General features: G+C 42.6%; 1 protein-coding gene across 2 annotated transcripts in view; it reads left to right on the forward strand.

Moving 5' to 3' along the window:
• LOC124999039 (MAM domain-containing glycosylphosphatidylinositol anchor protein 2-like) overlaps positions 1 to 24,051 on the forward strand; it is a 177,454-nt gene that overhangs the window by 137,472 nt on the left and 15,931 nt on the right. For both annotated transcript variants that reach the window (XM_047573781.1, XM_047573782.1), the window contains exons 11-14: positions 1,331 to 1,479; positions 7,985 to 8,162; positions 17,700 to 17,720; positions 19,948 to 20,103. In XM_047573781.1, the coding sequence (XP_047429737.1) occupies positions 1,331 to 1,479; positions 7,985 to 8,162; positions 17,700 to 17,720; positions 19,948 to 20,103 (504 nt within the window). The remainder of the gene's footprint in view (positions 1 to 1,330; positions 1,480 to 7,984; positions 8,163 to 17,699; positions 17,721 to 19,947; positions 20,104 to 24,051) is intronic.

Genomic DNA, 24,051 nt, shown 5'->3' on the forward strand with positions numbered 1-24,051 from the left:
TAGTTTTCTATTATTAAAGATCCTCAACCTCTGATTCATTCTTAGAGTACATCAGTAAAAACCTTGGTATTTGTTAGAATCGGGTCAGATACATCAGTCTACCGCCTCATTTTGTTTTTATGTTGTTTTTCTTTTTTGATTTTTACCTTTTAATCTGAAATCAACTAGAACCTGTCAACTAAATAAAATATGAACCCATCTCTCATTTTGCAGAATATTAAAAACTTTCTAGACATAAAAAATGTGTTGTCTGAACCCAGTGCAACACCTAGTTTGTTATGGTTTCAGATACATTAAAGTCTGATGTTATTTAGATGCTATTACTGTTTAAACATTAATGTAAAAGGAATGTAGAATGAAGGTAAATTAGGATTAAGCTGCTCTACGTCTGACGCCGCATACGCCAGACACTTGCAGTATACACACAGTGGCTGCATTTATAGAATAAATGCTTTGATTCAGTGCCATGAAAGTAGTCTATATCATCTAACATGAGATGAAATTGTAATGATCTGTGAGTGGAAATTTGGGTCATAGCATAGACAACAAGGAGTGTGATATAGAGCTGATCCAAATAGAACAAACACAAGATAAGAGACACTGTATATCTTTGTCATGATAATTTGGCGCTCTATGACATAAAAGTAGCAGCACTACGCTACAAAATGAAATATTTACAAGTTTATATTTACGCATTCTCAAATTTACGCTCGAGTGCTCGAGTGTGCCTGCATCGTGCTGAAAATAAACCACGGCGCATGCAAGCCAACGAATTAAAGTTGAATAATCTTGTCATAACTCTGACTCTTTGAGATGTAAAGAAGTAGTAACAATAACAACTATGTCAGTGTCGCTGTTTACATTCAAATGCACACATACAGAAACACTTCGTCCCGGATCCATCGCAGTCATTTGGGTGTAAGTCATTAGCAATAACGTGCTTCTTTAATATAGAAGGTTTAAGCCAGTCATTAAGAGGCACACTGCAGATTTTACGCAAAAAGCTCAGTATACACGTCAGTGCTATTGAATCAGTAGTATATTAATAATCTCTATGGGTCTAATTAGGACTTTACAAAGTGCAAAAAACCTCTTAGCTTCAGTTTGAAAACATTTTTGGGATGTAGAGTTTGAAAAATGTTACCAGTCTCCTGGCACGGAGGTGGTAGCATCATACTCCAGCCTAACCAAGCCTTTTCTTTAATACAGGAATTTTTAAGTAGCCTTGATTGATTTCCAAGCATCCTCCAGTGTATATATATTTTAAAGAGCATAAATATAAAATATCTACAAAGTGACAGTGATTAATTTGCTCTCTCTCTCTTTCTAGGCAAAGCCTACCCTCCTGAATTCTACTATGACACCTACAGCCCTCTGTGGCAGAACAGACCCAGAGTCTACGGCTTCAAGCTTCAGTGGACTCAGATGAATCCCAACGCCGTGGACCGTATTGTTGCCTACAGACTAGGCATCAGACAGGTAGTGCTTGCATGTTTTCTTTCTATTAGTTGTTGTTCTATTCACAGAAAATGTGAAATATGTGTGTTAGGAACAATAACAATCGTGACCAGAATCGGTCCTGATCATATTCCTTTTAAACCCTCATAGATGAATTCCGTCTTTTTGTTCCATGGGGCAGTAAAAAACATTTCTTATTGCCAAATTAATCATGTGACAGAAGCACAGTTTTCTCTCTCTTCTTATTTTCCACTGACACGACAAGATCCTAAGCCTCAGTTTATCGCCTTGTCTTGTCTTGTCGTACAGATTTTGAGGACGTGAGTGGGCCTTTGCGGGCCCGCTGAAATCACAGAGAACCTTTCAGGGGCAGTCAGCCGAGTGTATTCTGTGTTTTCCACCAACTGCTTCAGTTTTTGAGGAGTGTAAGGGGACCCCGCAGCGAGAAATAGCACGGCATAGCTCCTGTTTTCTCCGCTTCTCAAGTAAACTCCACAGATGACAAGCAGGCGGCATTGATGGATGGCATGGTTGCATTTTCTCTTTTGGCAATCAATGCGTACCTTCCCCTCTCTTTCTCTTTCTCTCTTTCTTTCTCTCCTCCACCCCCATGGCAATGTGGAGATTTGGTCGTTTAGTTTGTTTTTTTTTATTTACAGAAGCAGTTGCGGCGCCACCAACTGTTTATTTGAATTGCTGAAATTGCTCCATTAACGCTACAGAATGTACCATTGCCTTGCATTGCAGCACAGAGCTGCCATTTGGGAGCGTATTAAAAAACAAACAAAGAGAAGGAATATTCTAACAAAAAAAAACGAATAAAATAAAAACGTAGCTTAGGCTGCAGTAGTAAATCCATCACAGTTGCGCTCAGAATTAGCGAGCGTACCCTGACAGTTGTGTTTGTAATGAATAATATAATTTCATGTTTGTTTCACACTACACCCGCAAGGAACCGGAGCTTGAAAACACATTTAAACCCGTTATGTTTGTGTGGCGCAGTGATTTTTCTGTCGACTATCTCAGTCGGTCTGTTTGGTAATAAATTATGTTGTGCTTGCTGAGCCTGTGTTTGCGCTTGCCAGGCGTTTGTCTGAAAACTCGCCAGGAACGCACACATGCGCTCTTCCTTCTCCCGGCTTGTCCTGTGCGCGTTTTTCTTTTAAAAGATTATGACGTCTGCGTCCGCGCTACAACGCGCCGCCCGTTATTCAGAAATCACATTAACAGCCCGATCTCCTCCGCGTTTGTTTCTTTAACAGGGTGTATCGTCGTCCTGTTTTGGCTGAGAACCTGTGCGTGGCCAAATTAATTAATTTCCACCTTCTTGTCTTGATATCTCAAGAGGGTGCACCATTTGGCCATTATTTCCTTCCTCTGAGGCATAACAACCGATATTCCTTTCTATTACAAGAAAGAGATTTTTGCTTTTTTGCTTGTGGGAAAAGACAATTTCCTTTACAGGTTGACAATAAAAAAAATAGTTGAGCTTTTAGTATCGACTTATTGATAATAGTTTTTTATTTAATGTTTTATGATAGGAAAGAGCTGGAAACAGAGAGCAGGAAAAGGTAGTGAAAATAAGGGGCTTAGAAAGCTCTAACACGTGGACGACACAACTACAATCTATTTATAAATCCAGCACCAGCTCCCCTGCCATTCCCTGAGAATTATTATCATTTTCTGTCACTACCTCTGAATTAAAACCAGAGCTGGTAGGCCTCATTCCTCTGTAATGGTTTGCTTTGTGCTACCGTCCAGTGCCCTCCTGAGAGACGGTTTGACTGAAGGGGAAATTAGAATGAAGCTCTGGCTGAAAGGCATGTACACAAAACACAAATCACCGCACCTGTCAGGGATTCAGTGGAAAGGTGTGACGCCTGCCCTTGTTTTTTTTTTTGTTTTTTTACTGTAGCCAGCTATTTCAAAACCTCCCACCTCTGCCCAGAAGCTTGATTGCCTGTCTCCCATCCCTACAACTTTTTTATTTTCCAGCTTACATCCTCCTCCTCCTCCTCCTCCTCCTTTTTTTTGTCTTTTTTCAATTGATCTCACAAGTCGCCGTGTGCCAACAGATCAATAGAAGTCATACTAATTACATGCAGGCAATATACAGTGGATCAGCACTCGTCAAACGTTGCCCCGTCAGTTTGATTATTCCCATTTTTCCTTTGCCTCGTGCTGTCGCTTTGATCAATCCTGCAGTTTTTTTTTGAAGTCGCCGTAAAAAAAAAACAAAAAAGAACACCAATGAACTGCCGTCGCAATCAAATGAAATTAAATCAATACGGCACTCTGCCTCTGTGGGGAAAATGTGCGGCATGAAAGGTAATGGGATGTAAACAGAAACCTTAATTGCGTGCAGACGCGGGGATTTGGTGAACATTAATAGGAATCAAAACAAAGGTGCAAAATCCATAAGCCAGTAAGTATGTGTATGATTCAAAACGACTGCAAAGTTAAATGTTTTTTGTTTGTTTTTTTCTTTTTTCAAGCAGCATATGAAGTTTTACTTGGTTTGCGCGTTTAAGCCCTCCTTTTCGATACGAGAAAAAATGAACTATTTGCTTCCATTTGTTCATTTGGAGTTTGAGGCAGTTTTTGCCAAGACTAGCATTTAACGCCTCCATCTGCCTGGAGCTTTGGGACCCACACACACACACAAACCAGTCTCAGTCCATATTAGGCATTCTTTTCCCAATTAAATGATTTTTAATGTGACGCAGGCCTCCAAACTGTTCTACCACGCACACGTATTCTTTGAATATGCCCACATAGGCCGATCAACCACAACATTAAAACCACTGAGGGGAAGTACGACCATGTAGCACCCGCCTAGACCAGACCAAGCACACTCACCCCATAGCAATGACTCTTCTTGATGGGAGCAGCCATCCCCTGCAGGTTTAGACACAACTTAAAAGAAAAACACAGGACACCCTCAGAAGACCCTTGTCCATTCTCTGATGAGTCACTACTGGTTTGGATTCACAAAGAAGACCTACACAATATTAGAAAGGTGGTCATAATGTTACGCCTGATCAGCGTATATTAAATTAATATATAATACTTAGGTGTATACACACAGTATTTCACCAGACCTGAACATGAGCAAAGAAAGCAGCATGTGGTGGAGATTTGGCAACAACAGTGAGGTCTCATACCAACTCTCATTACAATTTCTCTCATTACAATCTGGCGAACAAACCCATTTGGCATGTTTTTGTTTATACTATTACACCAAACTGCACCCAAACCCAAGCCACATGCAAGATGATTTTAGTTTTGTTGGGAAAATCACTTCTAGTAACACCACAAACCAGCAACAGATGCAAAAAAAAAATGCAAGGGTCAAGTTCAGTTTGACCAACAGCAACGAAGCAAGTGTTTTCTTGGGTCTAGTTCTCTAGTCTGGTCTAGTCAAAAGAAGAAAAAAAAAACAATAACACAGCGAAGACGCTCTATATTAATAATTGAATGTATTTTGTGTCTGTTTTTCAGACCAAGTAACCGACCTTGGTCAGGAATGTTGTTGGTATGGCAAGACTCCCTCCTTGTCCAGAGTTTTGTTGTATCTGGTAAAATGAAAGCACACAATTCCTCTTTTCAGGTAATAGCTTCAAATGTTCTCCGGTTTGGAGAATTTTTAATTTAATTGCTCCTGTGTGAAGAAATCTTTTTTTCGTCTTCTGTGTTGGAGACCCATTTCAGACTAAGCGCTTTGAAATATCGTGTATATGAGCTTAACTTGACTGAACTTTCCAGTGGAATTTCAAGTTTTTCTCATGAAAAGTTCACATTTTTAAGATTGTTTTAGTGCACAAAAAACACATGTGAGCGCAGATTGAATAAGCAGGTAATTTTGTCTATTTGCATAAAATACGGTCATAATACATTTTGAGTGTAAAAAACTGTTTAATAAAGGTACAGACTAAAAACCCTAGGCCTTTTTTTTATTCAGTTTAAGGACAGTATGTGCTTGCATTGCTTTATTGTTTTATTATGGATCCCCATTAGTTACTCACCACAGTCAAATCTACACATAATACAAATCAAAATTGACATTTAAAATACAGAACAATATTCCAAATACAAATTAAGTTCAGTTCCTTCAACGCATTTCATTAGGATTAGACAGAGTATCACAGTTCAAAATAAGAATTCAGCAGCTAGTAAAACATTACTATTTTACAGATTTTTTATTTTATCTTTTTTGGGGTTTTTATGAGTGTTTACTTTTATGTGCAACGAAGGTGCGGCAACAAAGTAATTTCCCTCGTGGATCATTAAAGTCTGAACTTTGTTTTGAATCTCCATTTACGTACTTCCAGCCTCAGAAATATGTGTTGGTAGCCAATTCCAGTATGTCAGATTATTCCTTTAAAGAAAAGAGAAAAGACGTGTACACCTGAAGCTATTTTCCATTTGTGGTGCCACATAAAACATAGAATAAACAAACAAAATGTGTACAAGATAACCTTACATACACATTCAACTTAGAGCTAAACAGTTAGTACAAGTACCAGCACACAATACCACACATAAACGCAGCACACACAGTGGCGCATGTCATACATACACATGTCATATATACCACACATTCAAAACATCCACTCTGTTTGGCATATGGCCTTTGACCCCTGCCATAAAGTGGAGCAGAATATAGATTCAAAACAAAACATATGCTGTTTGCCGGAATAACGCATCTGTGCGTGTCTATGTGTGTAGCCAGGGAAAGCCGACACAATTGGAGTAGAAAGGTTGTTTTCGGTCTCCCCGAAAAATAGCAAATTTTCTGAAAATGATATGTTCTCTTTTTAGACCGTTCGAACGCACGCAACACACACAGACATTTACAGGCCGACACTGTGTAATTTATGGCAATTAACCGCCATGCCTTTTGTACTGAAGAGGAAAGCTAAAATTTTCAAAGTATAGGTAGGGACAAGCACGCCATCTGCAATTACCAGTGACAGACAAAACACTCTATTTACCTGCAAACTAATGGTGATGAAAACTTGCACCCCGTAATTGCGGATCATCCACGCTCTAAGTAATTACTTAATTGGTATTGTTCTCGCACATAGACGCTGACTCTGCTTCACTGCTATCACACCTTCATTCACTCCATCTCTGTCTCTCTCTGCTGGGAACGCACTTCTTCTTCTTTTCCTTAGGATGAGCTGGGCATATATAGTGAGCAATTGTAATGCAGAAGCTGTAACTTGTCTGTAGCTCTTTCCCTGATGCTCAAGGATAAAATAGACCCTACTCATCTGTTTCCCCAGCAAATGCAGCAACAAGCCCTCATTTTGTTTCTTTGAATTTTGGAGGGGCTGTGTTGTATCACAAGGCATGAAGAGCACTTCATTTTCGTGCGTGTGATACCTGAGCTCAGTCAGCTACCGACAGCTTTGCTTACAGCTGTGCATCGTGTCAAGATGTGAAATTCCTGCCCATTCGCGGACCCTGTGTAAAGGCAGTGCACAACATTATAGATCATCATTATAGAAAATCTTTAAAGGAATAAAGCACAGTGCAGCCCTCTCTGCTAATATAGAAATACCACTACTGCTTGCTAATAGCAGTCTTTAATTTAGATGCTATGAGCTGCTTTGAAAGTAAATATGGTTAATGAGCGTCTTGCTATCCACAGCTTATACAGGGAAATTCGTTTTTGTTGCGTGGCCTTTAACGTTTGCGAACCACACTGCTGCTTAGAGACGATATTATCTGGCAGATGAAACGAAATATCCTATGATGATAGTGAAGGATTTACGTAAGTATCTGTTGTGGCCATGTACTGTAAGTGCTGTGTTCCCGGAAGAGTGTCCTTTGTACTTTGTATGTGCTGTCCTCATGCGGTGATTCTATGGATGTCTGTAGCTGTGAAGAAAAAAAAATCTCGTTACCGTCGAGCCCTTGCCAAAGGAGTCCATGGAGTGCGGAAGAAACTAGTCAGTGTGACGTAAAATCTCTCTGTATTCTGTAGCGTTTGTTGTGTCTTGCGGGGACATTGTCGCATTGGAGCACCGGCAGTTTTTCATCAACCAGCAATGCTTGTTTTTTTTGTTTTTTTTTACTGGGCTGAATGAAGAGGGCAGCAACCACAAGGACAGTGACAGAGTAGATCCTGGATGTAGCCAAGAAATGAGAGTTACTTATGTAACCTGGGTTCTGTGAAGTCACCACTTGGGATGGTTAGGAAGAATAAAACAGAACGCAGGAAGTTTTCTGATACTCCAGATACAAAAGAAGAAGATTGAGGACTTACGTGTACATACATGAGAAAAGTCTTACGCATAGGCTTAAGAATGTGGAAGCTAAGACGGATAATCGTTTTGTTTAATCCACATTAGTGGAGATATATTTACAGTATACCTTGAACTTTAATGGTAAATAGGTCAAATAGAAATAAAATTTTGCACACTGATTACATCTACAGCGTTTGTGTGTCTGTGTAGGGATGCAAGCAGGGGTAGTGTTTTTTAATAACCCCATATCTCTTGTGGTTCTTCCCATCTAGATGGGGCTCCAGCGCTGGTGGGAGCAGGAGATCCCTGTGGACGGAACAATCAGCAAAGGAGAGCTCATGACGCATAACCTGACTGAGCTGATAAAGCCCGAATCCTACGAGGTGCGCCTCACCCCAATCACACGTTTCGGAGAAGGCGACTCCACCATCCGTATTGTCACCTACAGCGGTGAGTGCTCTATATTGCATTAATTCAGTATTTCAACGTTTTTCAGGCCAAGGACCCTCAAACCGATGGAGAGATTAAATAGAGACCCCCTACCTACTATATGTGTTCTGTATAAAAGTCAGCCTAGTACTATTTCTAATTCTAAATATATCATTTTGCTTTCAGTATTAAGCTCTGCCCTATTCCCTTTACTAAAATATGTTGGATTCATGTTAATGTGTATTTCAAGAAATTTTAGTTTGTGGTGGGAAATTAAAAAAAAAATATATATAAAAATATCTAATCAACCAAAGAAATTGCGAGCCCACTGCAGTACCTCCGCAGACCCCCTTTCCTGTTAAAGACCTGTGTTTTAAAGTATAAACTACTACCACTGTACTCATCCTGCAGCGGTGCAGTGTCTTCACAGCAAAGGGGACATGCTATGGTTTGCCTTTTTTTTTTTTTTTTTTTCAGATGTACTCTATAACGTAGTGTCTCACAGGAGCCAAAAGTTCAGTCTTCAGATACTCGCTTTCCAAAGTTTTTTGCTACTTTCGTGCAGAGCTGACTTCACAGATGACTTTTGTCGGGTCATCTGCAGTAGGCACAGCACACCCACGGTACAACTATAGAAGCTTCTATTTCCTGTTTCCAGACTGTTGCTGAGGGGCTGAATAGCTGGCAGTATGAGGTAAATAAGGACAATCCTGAACGGCGAATCATGCGAAGCTATTCCAGTGGACTCCCAGAATAAAACAATAGAGACTGAAATGAGCATAATAGGCTGACATTAAGAAACAAGAGAGGAAAAAGAGTTAGGTTAGGGGAGTCACATGAGAGATGGATTCACTTTCGGCTTCTGTTCATACATGTGGTTGCACAGGTGGAAGGATGGCAGCTACATCTGGTAATGTTATCCTCGGATAATTTAGAAATGCGCTAAAATTAAGTCCAGCACAAGCACGTGCTGCTGCATGATGACAAGTGTTCACCAGTGCTGATGGATATAAAACTTTCACTGCGGTTTCAGCAGTCATTACCATGATGGTGGAGACGACGTTTCATGTTTGACATGTACGAGGAAGGACCAGTAAGAAGTGGACTCATTAGAGCAATTTGAGTTGCATCTAAATCACTGGGTCATCAGAAGACCGTTTGCAATCAGCTTTCTTTGCTCATTTGCAGTTTGAGCCAAATGAAAGCTGATCAGCTGACTAATGTCTCTTCTGGTGACCTTCATTGCTTGAGTCAGGTATATGGACGGGGGCGAAGGCTGACTGGTTTCTCTGCTTGATGGGACGTCGTGACATGGAAGCGTCAGATGACTCAAAAATGCGGTTCAGGTCACAAGACCAAACAGAGCTGGTCCAGAGATGAATCATATTTTTCTCCCAAAACAATATACTTTTTTTTTCTTCTCATCTCTGTTGCCTGAAGGTGTGACCTGTCTTATTGAATGTTGCTCATATAACGAATAGCTTTTTTGATGTCGCACTGTAAATATTGTTAAAAGTACTTTCCTTGATGGAAGAATTGAATAAGGGCTACAGTAATACAATAATAACTATTAAAAAGACCGACATATTATAACAAGAAACCCAGCTGCAGACAATTTGAACAGCAAGAAACCATCAGGCCATTATCTTGACCATCAGAGACAAACTGCCTGAGTTAACTAGACAGGGAGAGAGAGAATAGATGAGAACTGAAAAACAGTTAACACTGGGGATGGGTATCGTTAAGGTTTTATCCATTATCAGTGCCAAACCAGCACTTTTGGAACAGTGCTGGTGCTCAACCCTTTGACTTCCACACTAAGAATTACAATTAAGTATCATTCATTTTTAATCTATAATCTTTGTGCAGTGCAAACTGAGTGTTTTGACATGTCGTTATTAAAATGTTCACACGATTGCACAGATTCGTACAATATAAATACTGAAGCTGTATGATGCATATTTTCGAGCTATGGTCATATGTTCAAAAGTGCTGTATAATAAAAAGTACGAAAGACACAGCTTAGATATTCGTATATATATAATGTGTTCACACAAGAGCAAAGTTGTGTATCTTACAAATTGAATGACTAGCAATGGTTAGAAAACAAAATGAAAAATGAAGCATTTTATTGTCTACTACTACAAAAAAGGTCAACTGTGTGGTTACAGTGCCAGTTTAAGGGTTAAACGGTGCTTAAAGAACGGAAAACATACAAGCCTTGTAAGTACTACTATAAGTAATATAAGTACAGCTAAGAAATAAATTAACCAATATAAATACAGAAATTCAAACTGTGGAGTCAGTGCAGGTGAAAAACCGACGTGACATCACGTTTAGCAAAAGAGCTAAGGGGCCGCTAATTAATTGCTTTTCAGTCTGACTGCTACTGTTTGCGTGAGCACCAGTGCCATTATGGTACCAAGTGTCGGCACCCATCCCAGGTTAACACGGGGCAGGATGGTGTGGCCTGATAGTGACTGCAGACCAGAAGCATTCAGCTCTGGCGCCAGGAAAAAACACAAAACTGCTGGAGAGAGACAACACAAAATTAATGGTGTAAGTAAAAGTGGGCAGCGCTTACAGGACACTCAAACAAGGATAAACTCAAATAAAGTCTAGGACGACTTTCTGATAAAAGCATAGCCAAGAGTAGCCAAAAAACGTACCTGCTGCACATGATAAAGAGTTTGTGCACTGTAAGACACACCAGTTTGGCCGTAGCAGTTACAACACATCAAATCATGCAGAATGATATAGAATCTAGCAAATGGATATAGATGCTTCACTCTGGGGCAAAGCTGGAATACAAAGGCTACAGTAGCATCCACAGCTGTCCTGACAGTACTAGCTAACAGATGCACAGGTGCTTAAAATGAGCATTTTCGTAAACTAAGTGAACGATTGTTTTCTGTCCATAACCGAGTGCTGAGTTCTTCCCGAGTGGCGCTGCTGCAGTTGTGAATAATTCAGTTTCACTGCAGCTCATCGCGGCAGCTAAAAAGAGAATTGGGAAGGAAGAAAAAAGAGAGAGAGAGAGAGTTATTTTCATAGTAGCTTCTGATATCGCGTGGTCTCTGCTTAACCTTGATTCAAATTCAGCTCAGTTAAATAGCCAGTGTGTAGAAAAGAGAACTGAAGCTTATTAGGACTGAACAGGGCACAGGAGGAGAGATGGATGCGACCAAGTTGGAACTGAGGAGGAAAGGGAGATACAGGGGAACAAACTAAAAAGAAAGAGAGAAATAAAAGAAAGAAAGGGAAGGAAACAAGAGAGCCAGTGCTGATGTGCAGTGCTGCCTGGCCAACGAGAAACTGGACTAATTATCACTCCAGGGCTGCTCTGTTCTCCCTCACACAGCAGAGCTACCACCAGCAGCAGCAGGCTAATGTGGGACTGGGCATAATCCACTCAGCTCGGAGGATGTGTCCCATAAGATGCCTTGACTGACGTGTGAAATATACACTATATTGCCAAGTATTCACTCGCCTGCCGTTTCACACATATGAACTTAAGTGACAGCGCATTCTTAATCCATAGGGTTTAATATGATGACAGACCACCCTTTGCAGCTATAACAGCTTCAACTCTTCTGGGAAGACTTTCCACAAGGTTTATGAGTGGGTTTATGGCAGTTCTTGACATTCTTTGACATTTTTCCAGAAGCGCATTAGTGAGGTCAGACAATGATGTTGGACAAGAAGGCCTGGCTCACAGTCTTCATCAAATTCATCCCAAAGGTGTTCTATTGGGTTGAGGTCAGGACTCAGTTTAGGCCAGTCAAGTCCTTCCACACCAAACTCGTCCATTCATGTCTGCGCAGACCTTGCTTTGTGCAAGGTTCTGTTGCAAAAGGAAGGGGCCATCCTTAAACTGTTCCCACAAATTGGGAGCATGGAATTGTCCACAATCTCTTGGTATGCTGAAGCATTTAGAGTTCCTTTCACTGGAACTAAGGGGGCCAAGTCCAACTCCTGAAAAACACCCCATAATCCCCCTCCACCAAACTTCACACAACGGTACAATCCATTCAGACAAGTACCGTTCTCGTGGCAACCACCAAACCCAAAATGGTCTATCAGATGAAGAAGTGTGATTCGTCCCTCCAGAGAACATCTCCTCTGCTGTAGAGTCCAGTGGTGGCGCTTTACATCCCTGAATCCAACGCTTTACATTGCACTTGCTGATGTGTGTTGTGGATTTAGCTGCTCGGCCATGGAAACCCATTCCATGAAGCTCTCTACACACTGCTCTTCAGCTAATCTGAAGGCCACATGAAGTTTGGAGGTCTGTAGCGATTGACTCTGCAGAAAGTTGTTGACTTCTGTGCACTGTACTCCTCAGCATCCACTGACCCCGCCCTGTCATGTGGCCTGAATACTTTTGTATATAGTGTAAATCTCGGATCATCTCCATTATTGCTTCCATTTCATTCCCACTGGAGAGTAGGGACATGTGGAGCACAAGCTGTCGCACAATTGGTTTTATGTGTTTAGAAGTCGAACACACACAGAAATCAGTGCGTATGATTTTGGTTCCTATCCCATCTTGTATCTGTATTTAGCAGTTTAATTACTAACGGGCAAGCTTCTGAGACAAAGATTTCCAAGATTTCTACAGCAACGATGTTCTCTCACCAATCTACACTCCATTACCAGTGTAATGGTGGTTTTTATTCACTCAATGGAGGTTTAGAGCCTGAAGTCACCATTAGTCCTCGCTCTTCCAGTGTAGAGATCGGGCATACTCATCGTGTTACCTTGGATTTTACCAGCAATCAAAAAGACATACAGGTCAAGATTCTACAAATAACCCTCAGATGTGAGTGTATACCTCTCTGTTTGTCCGTTCGTGTTTGTTTATATGTTTGCAGTGACTGAGAGACTTTGTAACTCCCCATAAAATGAAAGCAATCGCAGACATAAACAGAAACAATGAAGAGATGTCGTTCTGTTTGATAGCTGTTACGTTAAACGCTGCTGTCCTGCCGTGGCATTTTAACCTAAGGTCTGTAAAATCTAAAGAAGAGCGTGTTTTCTCATCACCGCTCAATAGGCCGAGCAATCACCATGATGCACACAAGGCCGGTGGCAGCAGCTTTTCTGCAGCTTGCAAGAAAACACGAAAAATGGTTATGGTGTCCCCAGCTGTAGGATGAAGAGTGGCTGTGTCACCAATCTCTGAAAACCCTCTTTTAAATTTTGCAGCAGTGACAAACTCGGCATCTGTTTGATGTTCCTCCTAACACTTCTGCTTCCCTCTCTGGTTTCCTCCAGGATGCAGGATTTAAACTTTAAGCCTCCTGTCAGCCCCTCACAGTGACACAGTAAAACACTGCAGCCATTTCTTAATATTCCATTTTTATGCCGCTTACAGTGACATTTACAGTAAGACGCCTCTCGTAAAGACAGCACTCATTAACACAACTTCCTGCTAAGGCTGGTATTTTTTGGCCGGCAGCAGATCTGTGTTCTCTGAGCTTTTGGTCTGCCTTGGTGTAAAATTTCCTTTTAACTGAAAATCCAGCTTGCAACTTAGAATTTCTGAAGGTTGCCAACGTTTCCCCCTTAAGCCCTCAGTTATTTTTGAAACTTAAAGATAAAATGAAAACAGTCTTAAATTTAGGCAGTAGCTGCTTCGAAACTGTAAGCTGCAAGTTAAACAACCCCAGGCTTTATAGATAAGAGACACCCTGGAGATTTGATTTCTCATTTTGTATCCTTAACATACAGAGAGATTTGAAAAAACCCACGTAAAAACGTACATGTTTTACTTTTGCCTAGTAAAAACCATAAATTAGGGATTGACAGCTATAGTGCACAACGTGAGTCGAGACTGGTGCAGAATTAAAGCACTACAAATAGTGTTTTGACATAGGATCACTAGACAGGCTCTTCAGTCAATGTACCACACTTAAAATAAATGGCATTTTAATTACAGATAAAGGGACATCCTGGATTGAAAGGGCTCAAATATCCTGATACATTTGCTTTATTGATGTTTACGACAATATGTTAATGTTGCGTAAAGTGCTTTTCGAGGCAGTGTCTTCTGATGGTGTATTGTGGCGGCTGTATTTGCGTGAGGCTGGGTTGTTGTTACAGTTTGCTTTTGTATGAATTAAATACGATTCATTGCACAATTAATGAGCTCTTGAGGGCGTGGCTGGTGAATTTCATTTACCTCCAGACAGATTTAGATCATTTTCCCCCCGTTTCTAGCGTTACCAATAGTGATTGGTAGAGTGCAACAGAATAGTTTGTCTGCTTTATTGTTTGGACCTTGTATCAACATTTTTTTATGCGACTCATTGATTCCTTCTAATCTGACAAACATTTGGTTCTCCAAGAAGAAATCAGTATTACTATGGTTTTTGTTGGCAAACATATAAATATTAAACTGTTCAAAGGGAATTCTCTGTTGACTTAAAAAGTCTGAAGAAATCGTTCCCGCATCCCTTTGGTACCAGATCTGACTTTCGTATGATTAACTGAGTGCTTTTGCCTGACATCTCGTCCCTTTGAAATCTGCTGCGCTTTTTGGAGGAAGACTAAGCAGCACTAATATTTTTGGGGTTAGCCAAGCTCATTGCTGGTTTACAAAGTCATTAAGATAGGATGTGAGATACAATAAGATGTACAGTATGATACAATATATATTGAAGATACAATAAAACCTACACTATGGATAAAATCACACATACAGTCTTCTTGGGGGCAGTGTTTTTTTCTGCAGGACCTGCAGAGCGGTACATCCTCAAGAACAAACTGTTGGCTGAAGGACACAATAGTTTGATATTGCTGTTGTTATTTTGGTCACGGAGACGCGGGGTAAAGCTTGCTGAATTACATTTACTCACACTGTTATTATTCCGACTGATGGTCGGGAGCTGTGAAGCCGTCACAAGGCTTTCTCAGAATATAGTGGCACCCACCCAGACCCCCTAAACATGATGGATGGGGGTTTTGGAGAGTGTGGATTATATGAGGTCGGTAAAAAATAAAGAAGCTAGGCCCGTCGTTGTCTATGAGGACACTTGGCTGCAACCGTGGAATTGTCTGCTGCTCTGTTATGCGGCCGCAGGCCAGTGGGCAGGGACTCGTGCCAAGATGAAGTCAGTGCTTCTATCTGGAACAGCCTCTACAGACCAATGTCCTTTGGCGGTCAATGAGCTCACTTTGCGTTTCAATCAAAATTAGGCAATTTGGATGGAAGGCGCTCATGCATCAAGCGGCAGTTTGTTTTGTCCTCCTGGATGTAAAGGTGGAACCCTATAGGCAGGCACACATGACACCTGATGTGCTGTTTAAGAAAAAACTCACGTCACTCCACCGCATGATCACTGGGAGTGTTTATCTTGACAGCTATCAAAATTACATTTCATCCTCGATCATTATTTGAGGCTCGTTTAGCTTGAGGGGAAAACGGGGTGCAGCAGCATTAACACATCAGAGATATTTTTTAAAGCCTCTGTGGCTTGCTTGAGGGCTCTTTGCAACTACGCTATAACAACTTAGTGTGTCTTGAGGAGGGCGACTGAGGTCAGCTCACACTTCCCAGCGCTAAAGACGTATTTAAAGACAAAACTGTGGCGTTTCTTCAGAGAACGCTTTATTTGAAACAGGTGACTCGGCAAAAGATCCCATTCACAAATAACCGCGTTGCTTGTTTTATTCCTCGCGTCCAATGCAGTCATCCAAACAGGGAGCTGAATTATCTGTGTTTTAGAGAAGCGTGTACAACAGTAGTAAAATAGCCCCTGGGTCCGCTCTGTGCTCAGCTTGATTTCCTCAGTGTGGGTAGAGACACTGCTTGAGCAGACACATTCATCAGGAGTAAGGCTCAGTGAGTCAGCCTGGGGAGGCTGCAGGTAAGAAAAAATACTGCCAGCGAAACACATTTTCATAACCATGGAAGAAAGAAGGAGGGGGCAGCAGGAAGGATTTGAAAGAGGGAGGAGGGTTGCAGGAAATGGGAAGTTGAGAGGGATAGAGCCACAGAGCAGGAGGGGGGCTAAAGATTAGTTTTGTTGGAAAACTCGGCATCCGTTTCACACACCCGAGGCACCGAGTTGTCATATGAAACATTTTCTCTCCAACAGCTCAAATGTTTTCCTTCCCCCTCTGAAATTTGCACCGCTCTGCGCAGTTCACTTTAGGTTCAGGAGGAAGCAGCGAGCGTTGGGATGCAGGTACTTTCACAGTAACATTAAAGCTTTTACGATGACCGGGAACATTAGAAAACCCAATTTGGCTGCGGGGTTTTTGGAGCTCTCTCGCTCTCCTTCCCTGTGTGATTCTTTGTTTGTTTCATTTTTTCCCCCTCCACAAGTGAGTAAGCGGACACGCGCTTCCAAGAGCCGCACAACAATTTGCACAAATCGCCACTTGAGTTTGTGCTTTTATAAAGACCAATTTCACCGGCGCCGCCGCGTCGCTTCTTGGCTCCTCGGAAAATGTTTTCTTTTGTAGGAATGATTTGTTATTACTCACTTTAATTGGTTGGATTAAAATCAATTCCCCCCATGAACAGCAAGATTTCATAAATCACGGAGCAACGCGGTTTTGTAGTAAAGCTGATGTATCTCATCTATTCAGCCGGTCAGCAATCGATCATGAAAATGCTCATGAATCTTCTTGACAGGTTAAATGGTATTTACTCTGCAAAAAGTGAAGTGCCGACTAACTGGCTCGTCGTGATACCCTTGACCTTTATGTGTTTGCTGCGGCAGTAGCCTCCTAAATTATCAATGAGGGAAACACTGAACTGTGCTTGGGTGGACAGAATGCAGAAGTCGTCTCGCGTGCGTTCGGACAGTCTCAAAGTTTTCATGAAGACAGTTTTGAACATCCAGAAATTGCGTGCATGGAAAGTGAGTAGCAGTCGCACTTGCGATTATTACTCATTTTTTCTATGATTTACTGGCTTCCAAATGGAAGTCTGAAATAGGCTTAGCGTTCTAAATGGAAGTCACCTTGGACGAGAACACCGGCAATGCCGGTAAATGGCAGTAATGATCAGCACTATACGCCATAAGCTTATTAATGTGGCCGGGCTGGACGTCCTAATCCGTCTTTCTTTTATATTAGATAACAGACTGAAAACGACTGTTGTCACCTTTTGCACTTCAGATCCCAGACATCTCTCCGTCTGCTCACTAATCACCGCACTGTGCGTGTCACTTGATTGCTCCCTGTGTGCGTTTTGTTTGGGCAAAGATGGCGCCATGTGTGTTAATCGGAGCGGGATGATATTTCCAGGCGTCCCTGAGCGAGGTTGTATACATCTAGACTTTTATTGGCTGTACAGTAAACCAGTAAACGGCGGCGGGATGAAAGGTCGGTGGCATCAGCCACCGTGTGTACGCTTGTTTGCGTGTTCTCTGTGACCCGCAGTGGAGCGCACAAAGCAAATGGTGTGTTTTAAAGTGCAACAGGTTGAGTGCTTATATACCCGTGCGTGCCTTCGTGCACGTTTCCTGTTAGTAAGTGTTTTATATAATTACAGACAGGTAAGATGCTCTGCACTAATGACTGTCTGGCTTTTCTCTTTCACAGCTCCCATCAACCCTCACCTAAGTAAGTAACGTGCACTTCACTTAGCCCGTGTTGGCAGAGCGAGAGAGCTCCTTCTGTTGTAGCAGGAGTCTGCGAAAACAGAGGGGAGACTCAAAAGTAACTCTATATTCCGCAGAGGTCTGACTCTTAACATGTCACACGGCGCTGAAAGATCTACTTAAGCATTCGCAAGTTGAACTAAACGAACTACGATGAGTAAGACCGTCCTGGAGGAATTCTGAGCAAAACTCCATCACGCTATGTGACATGTCGGGGGATTTAAATCTCTGCAAGACAATGTGCATTTTGGATGTCGTCCTGAGATGTGGTTTTGTCTCCGTGTGCATGCATGGCTACGTTCGCCCCGCGCTCCGCGAGCATTACTTATGCATGCGCCTGTGCCATATGTGTTCATTCGCTTTAGTGTTTCGTCTCATTTGTGCTGCACTTCGCTGTTGAAACTTTACAAATTCACATTATTCACGCCTTGAGAATCCACACTTAATCATTCTGTGCCATGCTGCATCGCACCGCTGTGTCTGGCGGTTCATTTGTTTACATAGATAGGTATTTTGGTGGGTGTCCACAAAAAAAAAAAAAAAAAACATCGGCAACATAATAACAAACATCCTAATCACCAACATCATTATCCAAATCCCCGAGGGAAGCTGTTTTACCTACACGCCTCCTCTTCCTCCCTCCCTCGTTCCTTCCTCTGCCTATCCTCCAAATCCTCCCGTATCTCCTGGGTGCACGGGGCCAACGCGTTTAGTTTAGCTCACAGTGGAAAAGGGGTATTAATGTCTGGCGCCAGAAGCTCGACCTGCATTTAAAAATCTGCATGCCTACGAGGAGGAGAGCCGAGAGAGCCGGCAACCCGGCCCCTTCCTCCGTCTTCTCCCACTCCACCTCCTCTTCCCCGCTCTGCTCTCACGTTCCACCGCTCTCTCCCCGTCTCTGCCTCACGGCACCGCTGCCCTCGTCCATCCCTCGGCCCGTCCACCCACACCCCACCTCCGTCCACGTTACCTCAATTACCTCAGTAAAAGCTGCAGATTTCGCCCCTCTGAAGGTCACCACTCCAAACCGCTCCCAGCTACGTTTTAATAAATCAATGAATATTTATCAGCGCGCATTCCCGCATCCCGAATCTAAATGCTCCATTTTACTACGTCTGTGTGAGCACTGCTTAGCGGCGTCGTGTCCTCTGGTTAGGTGTTTTGCTTTGTTTGCAACACGGATTAAATGGAGGATCTGACACAGTTGATCTTGCCGCGGCGCCTTCATTAAAAAAAAAAAAAGCGAGCGCGCCGGCCCCTCGCTCTCGTGTGCCATTTACGTGTGTTCATTAGTATATGCACGGTTAGACATTTCCCCCTACGAGTGACGCATCCCGGGCGTCATGCTAGAGGAGCACTTATTACATGTGTTTCTGAAGGGGTGACTAAACCCACGCTCTCATTCCCGCCCTGCACACTCGGCTGGTTTAAAAATTGCAGTCAAAGGGGCGTGGAGAGCGGCGCAGGAGGAGGGGGAGAGAGGAGGGGGAGGGTCGGTTCAGTATGTCCACGTGTGCACCCGCTGCGCAGGAGATGGAAAGTTATAGAGGAGGACAGAGGTGGCTACGGAGAATGTCCTTGGCGCTAGAGGTCGCGAGGCAAGCAAGGACATCCGCCTCATTTTCACTTTCAGTCAAACCGCAGAACTATAACTGGGGCGACATGTTCAAATAATAGTTCTCAGCTGTGTCAAAAACGCACACAACACCATTAATACCTTTGAAATAAGATTTGTATTCAGTTTAATGTGTTTACTGAGACGGACTGTGTGTGTGTTTATTGAATGTTATCCATCATGCTTAAGTAGTGGGCTGTCTGATACACGCACACACTGCTATTGGGTTTTTGTAAAGTGCAGCACTCTGTCTGCATCCGTTAAGTGCTAAACCCAATTGCGCGCTGTTGTCGGGATAAAACAGCTAAACCGCGTTCAATGACGCCTCACTACAGTCAGCGAGAGGTCACGTCTTAATTTAGAAACTCCGTTCTCCAGATTGTGTGCTGTAATTAGGACCTAGGCTCTTGTGTATCCCTCAGAGACGCACAACACCGCAGGAAGATCTCATAAATATACAGTAGGTGTCACGCGGGCCTCCGCGGCGCCGCCGCTCAGAGGCAGCGTGCAGCTTCTCACTCTTTTCATGATGATGCGAGAGTCAGCGCCCGGTTCTGGTTCTGTCGTTCGCCAGGAGAGTTCCACTGCAGCTTCGAGGAGGAGCCCATCTGCATGTTCACCCAGGACAAGAACGACGACTTTGACTGGACGAGGCACAGCGCCGCCACGCGCGACACCAAGTACACGCCCAACACCGGCCCCAGCGCCGACCACAGTGGCTCGAAGCAGGGTGAGTGCTTCTGAACGTCCGGACCTCGCCCGGGCGAGCTGTGGTGCAGTGGTCAGAGAAGCAATTTTGGGAGTGAAGGGTCGCAGATTTTCATCCTAACCCCCCAAACAGCTCCCTGGGTGCTGCACAGGTGGTTGCCCACTGTAGTGTGTACACAACTACTGTGAGAGAAATGGATGGGTCAGTTGCAGGGAAAGAATTACCCCATGTGGGATCAATATAGTAGTTTGATAAACCCATCACCAACAGGAGAGTGTGGACGGTATTTTATATTTTCATACACAATAACACAGAACAAGTGGAACTAATGTAGTTCTCCATTCAAATAGTCATATATTAGCATGCTTAGCTAACTAGCTTACCAGTAATATAATACAGACATAGTGGAACTTTGCTATTTTGGAAAAGATTATGTGGTAGTCAATGCCAAGAGACAAATCATTTTGATTTCAATTCACGTGTGTGATTTATGGCACAGCTCAAACCCGATCAAATAAATCCCAGCATTCGTCCATCACCACTGACTCCCGTACCTCGACGGTATTTTCTGAAATAATGGAGGTCCCCTAAAACCTGTGACTCTGTGTATAGAATCGCATCCGATGTCAGTCAGCTTGCTCTTTAGCTCACTAGCCCCCAGTATTCCATAGGGACACTCTCTGCGTCAGGCAGAGCTGTTCTCAGGGCCGAGCTTCACAGCGTTCGCTCGCTGTTACGGATGCGCAGATAAAATCCGCTGGTGACAGTTTTCATTTCAGCTGTCAAAACTGACATTTGCCCGAAATGAGAAACCTGTTTTTTTTTTTATTTTATTTTATTTACATCTGTCTGAAGTCAACAATTCGTTGTTTCAAATGTTGCTGCATTGTAAGCCGCGTGCGTGCAGGGCCCTAACTGAGAGCCTGACGGGCGCAGCGGCGAGGGACGCCGAGGGGTCGTTGAATTGATTCCGTGGATGAGCGGATCAGTTATATGACTGTCTGTTTGATTGACACAGGAGCATTAACGGCTCCGGATCCTTCCTTAACACATTTTCAGGCCTGCTACGGCATGGTGTCCGATACGTTAAGTTATGTGCGTGCACTGAAGTGGAAACACTAACCAGCATACAGTTAATGTGACTGTATGTTCCCTGCACAGTGTTTCCCTAGAACAAGAAAATCAATTCATAACATATTATAACTATAATGTACAGACAAGCAGAAATAATCCACACAAATCAGCAACAACTCCAATATTCACTAACCAGTGAACAAGATGTGTCAGCTGGCTAAACAATTGTATAGCAGGAGTGTGAATAAATACGCTTTAAATAACACAGCTGGTTTAGGTTTGCCAGCTGTCATTGTGTTTATGAATTCCCTATGGTCTGCTTGTTGAAATGGAAGCGAGCTGAATGCACCCATTTAAACGGACACCACTCCGTTATTTCTTGTGTAATTCATGCGCGCATGCAACAGTTCTCACAGCGCGCAGGCGAACGAGCGCGATTATCACCTTATTGGTAAATGATGCGCAAAGATAAAATGCTGGCAGAAAAAAGCGTTTTTGATTATGCAGCACCTTTATTTTCAAAAGTGCCACTTTCGGAAATGCTGCAAAAAGTTGGAAAGACGTCGAGCGCTCCCAACTGCATAATGGAATTTTTTCAGCTGTGCTCATTGTGTCACCAATTACTTGATGCAGCGCAGTCTAACAAAGAGCAGCCTTGATCATTTATTTTCGAGATAATCCTGAAGATGTGCCTCTGTTACAGTTTCCATGGTACCTGAACCAGAAGCTCAGCGTAGTGAGTTTAGCATTTAGAATGTTGGTTGCATGTGCAGCGGATGCATATGCATCAGTGTAATCAATAAAGATTCAACCAGACTGGTTGTGTAGGAATCCATTAGGGGATTTAATATGAATCCTCAGATGGAAGTTATCCGTGGTGGAGTATAAGTGCCTATTATGGTGCTGCAGTACCAGCAGCAGCTGAAGCAGTAAATAATGCATTGGCTTTAATCACCTAATGGTTTCAAAATGTCCAGCATTTCATTACGAGCCCCATTCCTCTTTGGCTATAATTATCTGGTATGAGATTCGACCGAGGGAGATATTCCATTTGATTTTGGCTAGAGGGGCGTGGAGCTACTCTCTAGCTACCTTCCCTGAGCCTGTGGCAGGGCAGAGATTGGCTTTAGATTATTTGGCTCAGACACAGTCAGAGAACCGTCTGACTCACTGGCATCACTGCTGCTGTCTCTGAGTATCAGACCATGGGAGCACAAAGTTAATCAAAGTTAATAAAGTTAATCCTGCTGTTATTGTCCCGATTGGCCCTGGATGTGTGTGGTTAGTTAAAGGAGCTCATTGTTGAAGGGCTTGTTCCTAATATGCAAGGTTTCATTTCTGTCATGCCGCCATAATGGTTTTAGTGACACTTTTTTAGTGTATCAGACATCGCATATATTCAAAGAGGAGCATCCTCAGAGTCAAAGTGACAACTACAAGGCAGGATAATAATAACCAATAGCAGTCGCAGGGGACCAAGGACTTTTCTTTGGGGGGATCTGGGATTAATTTCCGCTCCTGTGCAGCAGTTCAGATGTAAAATATCCTTGCTTCAGGGGTTGTAGTGTCTGATGATCTCAGATATACAGAAGCAGAGTTTTCAGGGTTGACCTGAAGAGACAGAGTGCAACGCGACGCATACTCACAGCTACGGGAGGAGAGATGGCGTTCACCGCAATATGCATCCAGATCCCTGTAGCTAAATAAAAACAGTAGATTTCACTGTTTCAAGTCATTATTTAGCACCGTCTACTTACCAGCTAATATTAGCCATCTAATGTTAGCAATCTAATGCAGTTAGAAAAGGCACTTTCACATTCTGTTTCAAATCAATTTATATACTGTCAAAATAGTTTTGCTAAACAAATACAGAAACCCCAAACTGACATTTGGTACTAAAAGTGATAAAATGCTTGCAGCAGACAGACAAACTCAGAGTCAGGCTCACAGTTTTCATATTATTCCTACGGAAACCTCACGTTATTGCCTATATCCACTTTTGTCTCCTCTAAAGCTCAGTTTTTCATTTTGGCTTTGGTTCTTTACCCTGTTGGTCGCTCATCCCACCACACAATGTCTGGCACATGCTGGGGATTGTTTTTCTTCTATGTAACCGAGACAGAGACACTAAAGCACCTTCTGTAATGCTTAGTGCACAAAATCATGAAGCTGTAAGTGCTTTCAGTACTAACTTGTTGAATTGTTGTTATTTCTAGATACTACATGTTGTGTCCATCCTTTCTAGATTAACTATGCATCAGAAAAAGTGACGACGGCCAAACAAATAGACACATTCTTAATGTTATACTCCATGTTATACAGATTTATTGAAAGAATAGCAACAACAGCATATGGGGAAAAAAATCCCAAATTATCTTTTTAACCTCCCGCCGGGCGATCATGGTTTTAATGTAAAGTGGTGAGTTGTTACCAATCTAGGGTGTGGTCAAGGTAAACTGGTGAAAGTTACAATGAACTACAAAATCAGACCCGCACCGTACGAATCCACAATTATTTTATTATTACACAACTGACAGATAAAGAAAATAATTGACAGGTTCAAGTTTTAATTTTACCTGGGAACTGAATAGGCTCTCAGCCAATTGTGGGGAACCTGACAGAGTCCGCTTTGTAATATGCAGCCTCGTGATTGGCTCAGCAGCGATAGGGGCGGGGCCTATTGTGCACGGGAGGCTTAGATTGACAGGTCTAGTGTGGTGCTCTGTGTAAAATGGTGCCTTAACGTGCTGCCTGAAAGATAACCTCGATTAGTCTCTTCACTAAAATATGTTGGATTCATGTTAATGTGTATTTAAAGATGTCTAATCAACCAACGATTTTGCGAACCCCCTGCAGTACATCTGCGGACCCCCTAGGGGTCGCGGACCCCCTGTT

The sequence above is a fragment of the Mugil cephalus genome, chromosome 21, assembly GCF_022458985.1.
Source record: "Mugil cephalus isolate CIBA_MC_2020 chromosome 21, CIBA_Mcephalus_1.1, whole genome shotgun sequence".
Lineage (NCBI taxonomy): Eukaryota > Metazoa > Chordata > Actinopteri > Mugiliformes > Mugilidae > Mugil > Mugil cephalus.